This window comes from Pholis gunnellus (assembly GCF_910591455.1).
Source record: "Pholis gunnellus genome assembly, chromosome: 16".
Lineage (NCBI taxonomy): Eukaryota > Metazoa > Chordata > Actinopteri > Perciformes > Pholidae > Pholis > Pholis gunnellus.
Window position 1 is genome coordinate 19,998,046 of NC_136543.1, and position 13,071 is coordinate 20,011,116.

Consider the following 13,071-nt stretch of genomic DNA (forward strand, 5'->3'; position numbering starts at 1 on the left):
TGTGATACCTCTAACGTCTCTTTTATTTCAACACTCTCTCCCTCCTCTCTGAAGCTTTGTTTTAAACTGGCGTGGTTTTCCTGTTAAGAGTATCTGAGTTGCTATCCCGGTCCCTTTTGGCCGTCAGTCGGTCCAGGGTTCCCATGTTCCCCCGGTCCCGCTCCATGGTGGCTGTAGATATCGGAGCCGGCTGGGCCGGTGGGGCGGCTGATGTGGAGGTATTCAGCGGTGCTGCATTCTGGGCTACAGCCGCTGCCGCCGCCAAGTTGGACTTGGAGTGAGATGGGAGTGTGCCGCTGCTTATCACCCCTCCACTTCCTCCTCCTCCGCCACTGCTGCTGGAATCCTTTGGGAAGTAGTTGTGGAGCTGGTACAGCGTGGCGCGGTCCACCGTGCCGTAGAGGGGTGGGGCGCCGCCTCCGAGGCTGCCCAGCTTGGAGTCCCTCGTCAGGGTGTACATGGAGATGTCGCCACCTCCTCCGCTTCCGCCGCTGCTGGTGTGGTGCGGGTTGGGTAGGGTGGCCACAGAGAAGGGTGGAGCAGATGGTGGCAGGCTGAAGGTCTTGGACGTGCCAATGGGCGAGGTCTCCTGCGAGCGCGGCGGGTCGGTGGAGCGCGAGCTGGAGCGGGAGCGTCGTCGGAAACGGTAGCTGGGCAGTCGCAGCACGGCGTGCGTGGTGCTCTTGAAGAGGTCGGTGCGAGAGCGGCAGCGCAGCTCCTTGTTCTTCTCGATGTAGATGTTGACAGCGAGGACACCCACCATCTCGGCCAGGATGAAGGACAGGCCGCCAAAGTAGAAGGACCAGCCGTAGGAGTAGTGCCACTTCTTGTCCTCATCTTTCTTGGGGGAGATGTCGCTCAGGGCTGCCGAGATGTACACAATCACTCCGATGATGTTGCTGAGGCCTGAGGAAATATACAAAACTTCTGAGACACATTAACCTGCAGCTTCGTTAAATTTGTTTTCCAGGCGGAGATGCTGGAACTGTTTCCTTTCAACTACACAGATGAGAGGCAGGCGCATTATGAAAATCAATCTGCATATCATGCATGAGAACGACTTATTGTGCCTGTATCAGACCGAAAGCTCTGAAACATCGAAATGTGAAATGGCTGTTTCATTTCAGTTTTGAGTGGAATAAGACCAATTGGAAGGACAAAGACGCACAACCAAAGGTGGTCCAACCGGAGCTAAAATACCAAAGCGGATTGCGCATAATGAGTTCCCGTTTTGATCAAATTCCAATGCTCAAAAACCACGACAAAGCTGCATTCTCACCTGCGGCGACAAAGAGAATCCCTCCACCCAGAATAATGTTCCTTTTGCTCTTGTAGAAGCTGCTGGAAGCGACACACACTCCACCCAGCAGGAGCAGTGTGGCACTGAGGATGGGGAAGATGCTGGAGGCTCGCACCACACCTGCAGATGAGGACAGAAACACACATCGTCTCGTGTACTTACTGAAATGCAATTATACTACATTTGTACAGACACAACAAAATAGACTTAGTGAGGAGTTTCTTCTTCTGTTTGAGGTTCAACACCATTTGAAGTTGACACTCCTGGGAGATGTAGTGTTAGCAAGAGGTGCTATAGCCGACACTACCACTTGGCTCTGGAGCAGCAGCTATCTACAGTTTATCATACTTTCTTTACTAAATAATGTTTAGAACATAATGTCTTTTGGGGCTTGTACACCTTTCACACATTTTGCAACAGATAGCCTGCCTATTATATTGTATTTGCTTTTATTGTTTCTGTTTTTACAATGTAAAGTTCCTTTGAGTACCTTTTAAAGCGCTATAAAATGTATTGTTATGAGCATTATTATTATTACAAACTGGTGTGGAGTTTTAAAGACGTGGGGGTTTAATAGGAATCGAGGGTCTGACGGAAATGTGATATTAAGTTTAATCGTTCTAAATGTATGATCTGATGTTTTTTTCTAGTGTGAGATTGACACATATTAGGGATTTAACCCTCCTGTTATGTTGCGGGTCAAATTGACCCGTTTCAAAGTTTGAAAATCTAGAAAAAATATTTTAAAGTACTTTTTCTGTATGAAACTTCTTCTGCTTGCCTTAATTAGGGTAATCACCGTGAAAAAAATTAAATAAAAAATATCATGTATGTGCAACCCCCCCCTGCAGGTTTATATAACAGAGATGATGTTCGGGTCAATTTGACCCGGCAGTGAAAGTGGAGGCTATAAGGGGTCAGAAGGGTCAAGTTTAGACCATTTCTTTCTTTGAAAATGTGAGACAAAGTATCTCTTACTCCTCCCAACATGTTTCACCCCATTTCACACACACACCTACACACACACACACACACACACACACACACACGTGTGGTCTCACTACCGCACCTGTGCGAGAAAGATACTATTTTGGCGAGATTTTTTTTTTTTCTCGCGGGAAAACTCCGCCCACAGTTAGCAGGAGAGGGGAGAAACATACGAAAGGGTTGCTTGGGAGTCCTACCAACATTACACTCTGCAGATACATGCAACACAGTAGCTTACTGGAGGACAACATGAGCAACAGAAACAAAAGGATGACAGGCCTGGAGGCTCTGGAGCACATCCTTGATCACAACAGTGAAATAGAGGAGGATGTGTCTGAAGATGAAGACCATCTTGAGGTCAATTCAGATTACAATGTTACTGATTATGAACCATCAAATGAGGAAACTGATATATCTGTTCCTCCAAGCGAGACATTTGTGTCAAAAAATTGTGAAATACAGTGTTCATCCTCACCCAACACACGTATACCGAAAATATTATAAAGACAGTGGCAACATGTATCAGCACAAAGCACACCGTGACGACATGTCACTCGTGTGCTGTGTGTAGACACACACACACACACACACACACACACACACACACACACACACACACACACACACACACACACACACACACACACCTCGTTCATTGTGTTCATATCTTGTTAATTTTTGTAAATGTCTGTTTCTTAACACTATAAGTAAACATGAGTAAAGTTTAATTTCAATACAAATCCTCATGACTCATTTGGCTTGATTTTGAGTGAGCGGGTCAATATGACCCTGAACAGCAGAAGTGTCTCATCTCCATTTATCTACATCACCCCATGAAAAAAATAATGTTTCAAAATGTAAAAATAATTTAGAGAAAAATACATGTTATGGTAGACTAATGCAATTTACATCTAGGTTTTTCCAATGTACCTAAAAAATTGTTTTAACATGTATTTTTCATTAAAACGAGTGAGTTACCCTCATTGAACTATGATCTATGGAGGGGGGAATTACTTCATTCCACTAAATACTGATTGAATTGTTAGTAAGGGTGTTGGTGATGAGGTACAAACTATATTTATTAGGATTTTTTGGTTTCTGACAACTTTTGGATGATTAAACATGCACCGGGTCATATTGACCCGCGAACATCATGGCTGTACCTAAAAAACGAACATAACAGGAGGGTTAAGAATATATCCTCGCCTCAATGGCAATTTTTTTTTATATCTCGCAAGTCCTCAAACTTTACAGACTTGCAATACTAACCTGCTGGAACATTTAAAACAGTGTTTCAGTCGATAGATTTTACAGCGGATCATCACAAGGACCACGCAGGGCCGTCGGTACGGCTGCAGAAAAGTCACATTACGTCCCCTGAAACCCCTCGACAGTGAATTCCTCTGCAGACACCTCAAACCCTGTGATAACGTAAAGAGCCGCTATACGAGATGAAAATGCTGAACAGCTCGATCTCCAGCAGGGACATGTGGAAAAAGCAGAGCCTTCAAGTTCTGAAGGTGACTTTTGAAGCCGCGTTAGCTTTTGTTTGCTTCTGAAGGGAAGCGATAATGCTGTGATCAGCATATATTCAGAGAAGCTTCTGTCAGACGTGTCAACCAGCGGTTGAAAATGATTCTCTGAGGTTGTTTTTAAGAGGAAAAGGGGTTTGTGTGGTTAGTGTTTGTCTCTTCAGCACAATGTATTGATTATCTAGATAAGTAGCTGTGAGGAGTTTTGTGGTGAATTTCTGACCTTTGGTGCTTGAGGGACAAACCCCTGGTGTGTTGTAGCCCACTGCAGAATAATTAGTGATAATTACCTCCTGCTAGTTTGAACTTTTCATGTTATTTTCTGTTAGAAGAAGACGAGTTCAAATGGTTGATCGCTCGACAGAAACATAATCTGGAACTATTTTGATGTCTAGTGTCTAAACTGGTTCCAGCGCCTCAACTGTAAACATGTTTCTACTTTTGATGTATATTATTGCACATTACATGTATTTGTGTTCTTTTGCGTCTGAGAATTTTCTTTTAAGTATTTTTTTTTTACTTTTCATAAACAATCAATCTATTAATAAATTAAAAAGGTGGCGGATAATTCTTCTATGTAAATAATTGTTGGTTGAATGTTTAATATTGTATTTCAGTAGACTTTGGTACAAAGTGAGGTCATGGATCAATGGCAGAAGCTTAGTTTTTGATTTAAATATTGTGTTAACATATCAAGGTATAGCTTCTCTTTTTTTCTCAACATATTAACAATTTTCCCATCAACAATATATATTTATTTATATATATATATATATATATATATAAATATCCGGAGCATCTATCAGAGTCGTCCTTTACTATAAATACTAAAAATGTTCTATCAATAAAACAAATCGAAAAGATTGCGCAGCCTTCGGAGAGGTGGAAGATATCTTGTTCAGTCAAGTGGTCAGGTAGCATCGCAGCCTCCTTCACAGGAATAGATATCTTTATATAATATATGGATGGAACGCATACTTTGGAAATCAAAAGGTTCAGGGCTGTACGAACAGAATTTGCCGTCACAATATGGAGGCAGGATGTGAAACCTGAATCCTGAGCTGAAAATAATCCATTAGTGAAGGCTGTTCTTTCAATTCATCTGTGAAAAAAAAAAGCTTTCTGTACACCCCCAGACTCCCAACCCCATGCACCTGGGCATTTAAACACACACACACACACACACACACACACACTGTAAAGACACCGACACACACCTCCAGGAACGCTGTGCTTGAATCTGACATTGACATCCGCCCACCATCCCCTTCTGTCCTTTCTCTATACGTGTGTGATGGAGACTGTCACTCGTGTATGTGTGTTGTGTTCTGTAGAGATGTGTGCATGCACAACGAGTACAATGCAGTGTGTGTGTGTGTGTGTGTGTGTGTGTGTGCCAGTACACAAGTCTGTGCGTGTCCGCCGTTCACTTGTTAATGTGTGTGTGCCACTCACGCAGCAGATACTCTGCAGAATCTTGGTCGTAGTCTGCGTCGTCTGGGAAATGATTGATCTGGGAACACACACCTCGCTTCAAGCCTGCAAAAACAACAACATAGAGGAAGAGGAGGAGAGCGTGAGGAAGAGGGGGAAGGTAGAGATCACAAGGATGATGGGTACAATTTATACCAGAGAATAAGTGATAGGGAAGAACGTGAAGACAGATGTGGGGGGGGGGGGAAACGACATTTACGGTGAGATAAATGTTAAATGGTGAAAAAGGGGAGAAAAGAAGGAGGGATGGGTGAGTGTGGGAGGTATGGAGGAAGAGAGGTAGACGGCAAGGGAATAGAAAGCGAGAGATGAAGGAGACGAAGATAGATACATAAACAAGCTAACAGATGTAAGACATGACTGACAGACGAACTGAAGACGAGAAAGCAAAAGAAATTGCTTTAAAAAAATGAGGAAGAAAGCAAGAAAGACCTGAGCTCCAAGAGTATCAGGACGATTTATTGCAAAGCATTATGATGCCTCGGCGTTGTTAACATGAGCCGATCACATACACAGTGGATACATCGTTACCAGCCATGTTAGAGGCTCTGTGAGGCTGTATAATGCATTGGGTGCTCATGGTTAAATAAAGACTGCATGCTAACGTGCTCACAATGACAATATTTACATGCTGATGTTCCAACGAGGTACAATGTTTATCGCGCTTGTCATCTCAGTTGGGCATTAAACATTCAGCAAATAACACAGAGGACAGCTGAGGCTGATAGGACAGTAGTGTTTGAGGTATTCGGTTAAATTACAATCCATCTTGAGGGACACGAGGATGTACGTACTGAACCCCATGGTAATCCATCCAACAGTTGTTGAGACATTTGAGTCACGCTGAAATTGGTCCAGTATTGAGCGAGAGTGCTGCAGATGCCGGCTGATAAACGGGCTGGAATTGAATCTTAATTAAAGGGGCAAGCTGACATGTCAATTATTTTGTACTAACAGTGCTTGTTTTTGCTACAGACAAGCTGAGGATGTTATTATAAGTGTCTGACAACGTGGAAGAAGTCTCGCTCATGGAGAAGTCTCGTTCTGACGATGGTGGAATCGTGGCAGAGTTTGTTGTGTTGGAGTACGGAAAGCGTGGCTGAGCGTTTGGGATAACAGGAAGAGGAGAACCAGCTGCTGTAAGGTCCAGACTGGTGGTGTTCCTGTGGCTGCTGGGACTCTATGAGGCCCACAGAGAAGGAATGCTGTAAAGAGTGGGACCTGATTCTGCCCGACGTTCAGATTTCAGAGCGAGATTTCTCGTTGAGCAGGACTCTGTTAGACACAGTAACAAACTGACCGAATCAAGTGAAAGGTAAAGCACTTTTTTTGTCTCTATATATTCCTTTTCCATAATGTTGTCAGACACTTCTGATACCAATATGAGTCTGTCAGTGGCAAAATCAAGCACCTTTAATGGACCTAACGTTACATTTATGCCACGCAATTGCCCTTGCAAGTAGTTTCGTGGGCCGGTTACAGCATTTACCCTCAATACTGGACCAGTTCTAGGAATTGTCTCTGTTGTCTCTGACTGTCAGTCACGTAGACATAAAAACATAGAGAAATAGAATCCAGGTTGAAAAATACAGATGTTGTCCTTTAATCCATTCTGAGATATTTCAATCTTTGACAAAGTGGTGGACCGGCCAACATTAACCATCCCTCGAACCGCAACTCTTACAAAACTTAAAAAAGTATCTTGATTATAATGGCAGGTATTGGAAAGGAAGGCAAACAATGGAATTCATGTGATTTTATCTTAATAAAAATCTTATCTTAATAAAAATCATCAAATCATGATGCCAAATGAACTAGAATCAAATCAACAATCAATATATTTTCTCTTAAACAAATGCTACACGTCGTCCTCCTCTTCTCTGGACGGTGATGTGCAGTTATTTGGCTTTTCCCTCCTTCCCACAACATGCCAGACTGACACACTGAAAGCTTCAGTCCTGGAAGAACAGCAGCTTCTGCTTTGTCTTGTGAATCATAATAGAAACTGCATCCGCCCGCTTAAATGTATTATTGAGAGGGACATTTCTTTTCACCTTGACAGCTATTTGTGCATTTTATGAACAAGATAAACATTCAGAGGAAGGAGAGATCCCATGTTTCTCTAGCAATAAAGTGAAAGAGGAAAAAAACAACAAAAAAAGACTGAAAAGAACACTTCGGGTTCATGCTTTTGCAAACAAACACAAGTCAGCTAAGAAAAGCCTGAATCAATATCAGATCTTTTCGGGACAGAATATCACATACATTATGGATGCTCTGGGACAGGAACTGGTTTAACAAAGGGAAGAGGAATCCCCACATGGGACCAGTGGACAGAAATTGGGATGAAAAGGCAGAGTATCTCTGTAACACATCGGATGATTTCTGAAAAAGTGAACGAGGCAATGCATCACTAACATCAAACGATCCTTCCATAGGAAACAGTTTGCAAAAAATTACTTCTAGATGAAACTTTTAAAGCTATAAATCCAATAAATAGTCTTTTGTTTCAGATTTGATTGCACACGAAAAGGCTGCTGCTCTCTTGCTTATGATAATTATACTAATGCCTCAAAATGAATGTGGTAATTTACTGGTGTTAAAATGCAACTTGTGACCCCTTTAACTAAAAAACAAGAACCTTTAAAACAGGTAGCCCGGCCTGGAAACCTCATCTTGTTTGTGTGTGAATTATGTGTGCGAGCTGTCCTATTAAACCTGTCTGTCAGCTGCAGCAATGCAGGAAAACTACTTAATCAGTCACTGGACGAGTCACCACTCATATGTGAGCTCAGGGGCACTGTGATGAGCTTTATGTTGAATGCATAGTGTGAGCATATGCATGTAAGTGTTTGTTTGCAGCAGGGGAAACATGCAGCAAAGCTCATGTCTAAACATCCTGAAATCCTCTTCTCTGAATCGTGCCACAGGCCAAGATGAAGCAAAAACAAGTAAACACAGCAGATCACAATAGCTTTTCTAACACGGTCACGGTGCTGGAAAAGTTCAACCGGCATTAACTTGTGCTGCAGCGACAATTATGAGAAGGCGCCCGACCAATTATGGGTTGTCGTTCTCCAACCCCGTCACCAGAAATGTTTTTGGCATCGGATGCTTTGTATGAGCTTCGTATCACGCTTTTCAGAAAGCACAATACGACGTGGCTAACGGTGTGAAACCGTTCAAACCTTTATTTGAGAGGACTCTCTCATGTAATGTCAAATATCAAACGAAAGGCAATGTTTACTTTAGATTTCACATCTCAAAACGTAACGTAACAAATTGTGAATAAACAGCAACAGCCCAGAGCAGACTTTTTTACATAATGTTACGTAACAAGTGTAAAGTCAATGTTTACTTTTGCTTTCACTCGGGACATGAACGGTGGCCTTCTCGGTGAACGTACTGTGTTTCCACTACTTGCTCTTTCAGTTACTGCACAAGCTTACTTGCTCTGAAATAATGCAAATAACTTCAAACGTATCAATTCAACATATTCGTGGTCTGCAGAAATATATACGATGCCAACAGGTTTTCCTGGCGACTGGGCTGTAAATCTCATCACTGACCTGACGACGAATCCAAAAAGGTTAAAGAGCAGATCAACAAACCAGATGAAGAAAAAGTAGGACTATATATCATACTGGTATAGTGTTTGAGTGAAAAGAACATCTATTTATGTCCGTTCTGACTACACTGATGAGCACATTGACCTCAATGAGACCCTCCATTGACCAACGCATAAGAAAACACACATTCTACCCCCCAACACATCCAAAAGGTTTCCACAGCCTCCCACACACACATGCGTGAACATGCATAGGCAGAATTCAACCAGCTGTACCTTCCAGGCAGCAGATCCTCCAGAGGCCGGAGTGGGTGAGTGCCCCGGGGTCTTTCTTGTCTTTGTTGTTGGAGTCGTCCTGGGACGAGTTGGCCGTGCTGTTGCAGATGAAGGCGCGGGCGTACAGCCAGTAGTCTGTGCCGATGGCCACCGTCATCAGGGCAAAGGCCGCGAACGCCCCCATGGTGGTCAGCAGCACCTGGATGCCCCGCTCGCACCACACCATCGCTGGGCGAGGAAGGAAACTAATATCTGACGAGAACACAGACACCAAAATCATGTGTCTGCAGTACACACCAGTACGCATGATAATACAACCATCACTGAACAGTTGTCGGATACCATTGGTGGGGTGGAGGATCCAGAGTTTCTAAAAAAAGACATGAGCTTGAATTTCATTTAGTCCAGTTTGGACGGTAACCGTGGATGTGCCGGCTTCAATCAACTGTGATCAAGATTACGTTTGATGTTAGAGAAAATGTCTAAACATGATAATAATTGTACATTGAGTAGGAACTTGAAGAGGAGCTGTAACTTTACATAACCGTAATTATCTGTTTCAAATACAGACCGTAAACAAAAACCTACATCTAGTCTGCAGTCTATGGCTCATACAGTCACTGACTGTATCGCTAGCTAGCTTAGCAACAACTAGCCAGCACTGTTATGTTCATTCTATGACTAACTTTACTTTAATGTAGAGCACTCTGTACTGCATTTCTTGGCATTATTATTACTGATCAATATCATCAGTCCTTTGCCAACAGGTTACTGATTTTAAGACTGCAGCTGACATAGCCACATTAAGAGGGATTAATAATGCTAATAATAGTAATAAGTCTATTTGGTGTGAAACTAAATAGACTTTTGTTTAAATCATTAATTTCCATGAAGGTTCAAAAATGCCCTCAACGGTTGAAATGAATAAGATGCTAAAAGTAGGTTTGATGGATTCCACCCTGTTCACAATTCATGCATTGAACTGTCAAATATTTATGCATTAATATAATACTGTCCCCTACGGGCCACTGTGGGTGAGTGGTGGGAGATGCTGACGGGGTTGAGTCTTCCCGTTGCATTGTGGGTGAGCACACTGGAGCGTTTTTTTCAGAGCCTGAAGCAGTAAAGAAACGTTGGCAGCACTCAGCAGAGGAACAAAATGCCGACCCGATGCATCAACGAGAATATAAAACACCAAATATTGTTGCAAAAAGGAACATTTGAGAGCGGAAGATGGACTGCTGGGAGACGGAGCAAATCCTCTTTTGTGAGCCTGTCAATGAGTTTCCCCAAGACAATTTGAATAAAGTTAGAAAATTCTCACTTGACTCACTTTAATGATTGTTAAAACGAACAGAGGTTTGGAGGACGACTCTTTGGACTTTAGTTGCTGATAAGATCAAGAGGGCGAAAAATACTGATAAGCTGAAGCGGAAAAGACAACAAAGGGCAACTGCAAAGGTACAAAAGAAGAAAAGGAAGCAGGACATAGAGGTTAACGTACACATGAGAGGGTAAAACAGACAAGAGAGGAGTGGATGGTGAGACGAGAGGAGACGAGAGGAGAGGAGAGGAAAGGAGAGGAGAGGAAAGGAGACGAGAGGAGAGGAGAGAGAGACATGAATCCAAGCTGAGAGGCGAACAGTGTGAGGGACGACGAGAGGGAAATTGAGATACATCACATCTGTTGTGCTTCAGGAAACATAAATGGAAGATCCGAGGAGAGGAGACGGGAGGGGAAGCGTAGGTTCCACTTAACTCTGTAGTGACTCACTGTGATTTCAGACATTTGAATAAAAACTCAATTGGCAGTCTGGAAGCCCGGATCGGACGTTTCTGTTCACGCGTTCCACAAACGGGAGGTTATTAATGCAAACATTGGTGGAACATTAATCCCAGCGTGAGCTTTCTTAAACTATTCGGTTAATTCAGTTGGCCTGAGGGGTGTTTCTATGGCAACACAAATCCCCAAAATAACAGAGAGACCGCTGGAACTCTGACCCTGAAACTGACCCTGAACCGCTGCATGAAGTCCCAAAAAGACTGCAGGGAGCCGTCACTGCACTGGGAGGTAAAGTCACAGCAATACAACAGGAAGCAATATGTTGTGTTGACTTTCTTTTATTAATTCTTTGTAATAAACTTAATGCAATCACTCACCAGCTGACTGGTATCTGTGTCTAAGCTTCCTTTACTTCAACTTGTTCAACGTTGAAGTATGTGTACTTGTGAAATGTATATTTCTGTTTGTATCTTTTCATATTATTTTCAAAGACCAGTGAAAGAAACACTCTATATTAGTATTTAAACAATAAATTCACAACACAATTGTTTCCACAGCCGAATATCACACGTACAGTATGTCTCAGAGCGGTTTCCAGTCTGTGAAGCATTCGACAGAATAAAGCTTTTTCTACCACTACGTTTCATGCTCAAGTGACGTCGAAACCTGAGCGGCATCGTGGCAGCAACAGGCTACGATATTCACACTGCAAAGGCTTCTGATGAAGAACAGCCCTGTGAATACACACTGAGGTCTTCTTCATCATTATAAACAGACTCATATTTCATTGGATTTGGTCATTGGCTGTTTTTTTGCATTAGTTTGAACTTGGATGTCCTCAGATGGATTTGGTGAATTGTTCCCATTCTGAATAAAATATAAAAACTGAAGGATATTAAACCTAAGGCAGCTTTACGAGCGGACAGCTTTTACTACAACCACACTTGCAGTAAAAAAGTGTGTAAATATGTTTCAGACAAAGACAGTTCAGGCAACTTTGTCAATTTTTACAAAATATTGTCTGCCCTGTTGCATCCAGCGACGATGAACGAGGTGACACAACACTTAGTATTCTGGTTTTGCTTGATCCTGATTGGTTAAACTCGTAAAAAAAAATATATGATCCAATCAATCAAGGCGGCTTTTTGTATTTGCAAAAAAAACTAAAATCTGTTGACCAGAGCCACACTGCATGAAAAGACAGCGTAGTGAAAACTGAATGAGATGTCGAGCTTCACACAGATCATTCCCGTATCGCAATAGCTGCTCAATCAAACCAACGCACGTTGTTTTACAGCATGTTCCCGCAATTTTCTTTCAAACTGTCGTCTCCAATCTAAATAAAAACAAACGTTTAGCTCGGTTACACAAATGCCAGCGCAGATGAATCAAAACCACTTGCCCTCTGAATCCAGACCTCTGTTCACATCTGCACTCCAGTGTGTGTGTGTGTGTGTGTGTTTAGTGTGCGTGTAGGTGTGTTTGTGTGTGTGTGTGGTTTCCTGCCCGATGGGGTGTGTTCATGCTGGTTTGTGTGTTTGAATGTTGCTTGAATATTTATATACATGTGTCACGTATGTGCACAAGAATCCACATGTGCATCTGGTGGTTTGTTGTTTGTGTATGCACATGCACATCTGCCTGTGTGTGTGTGTGTGTGTGTGTGTGTGTGTGTGTGTGTGTGTGTGTGTGTGTGTGTGTGTGTGTGTGTGTATTACCTGGGGGCATGTTTCTGCCTTTCGCCTCCATCTCTTCTCCCCCCCGCTGCTGCCGCTGTTCTTCTTCTTCTTCGTCAATGAAGAGCGCTCCGTAGCCCCGGTCCGAGCCGCCTCCATCCACCGTTAATCCTTCGCTTTCTCTCACTGTCCCTCACTCCTCTTCCTCTCTTCTTATCCCTTCTTCCTCCTCTTCTTCTTCTTCTTCTTCTCCTCTCTTTACCTTGAGCACTCCTTCTTTCCGAGAGGGGGGGAGGAGGGGGCACTTCACTTGGTGTCCTCTCCTCTCATATAATTGTCATGGCAGTCATCTTAGCTACTGAGAGAAGGAAAAAGGAGGCGGAGGTGGGGGGGGGGGGGGGAGCGGATGAGAGAGAGTGAGAGAAAAGACAAAAAGAGAGGGAGAGAAGCGTCAA

The 13,071-nt window shown here is 43.0% G+C and overlaps 1 protein-coding gene across 2 annotated transcripts; it reads right to left on the reverse strand.

The window, feature by feature from the left end:
* Positions 1 to 61: 61 nt before the first annotated feature.
* Positions 62 to 12,728, reverse strand: LOC306708278 (voltage-dependent calcium channel gamma-4 subunit-like; the record flags this gene model as incomplete). Of its 2 annotated transcripts, none has more annotated exons than XM_079176078.1 (5): positions 62 to 906; positions 1,280 to 1,420; positions 5,275 to 5,358; positions 9,158 to 9,409; positions 12,659 to 12,728. In XM_079176078.1, 5 exons carry the CDS (start codon positions 12,687 to 12,689, stop codon positions 62 to 64), a joined length of 1,353 nt encoding a protein of 450 aa, XP_079032204.1. The 2 variants fall into 2 exon arrangements, with proteins under 2 accessions (XP_079032204.1, XP_079032205.1); XM_079176079.1 differs by having other exon boundaries at positions 9,158 to 9,385; positions 12,659 to 12,689.
* Positions 12,729 to 13,071: the final 343 nt, after the last annotated feature.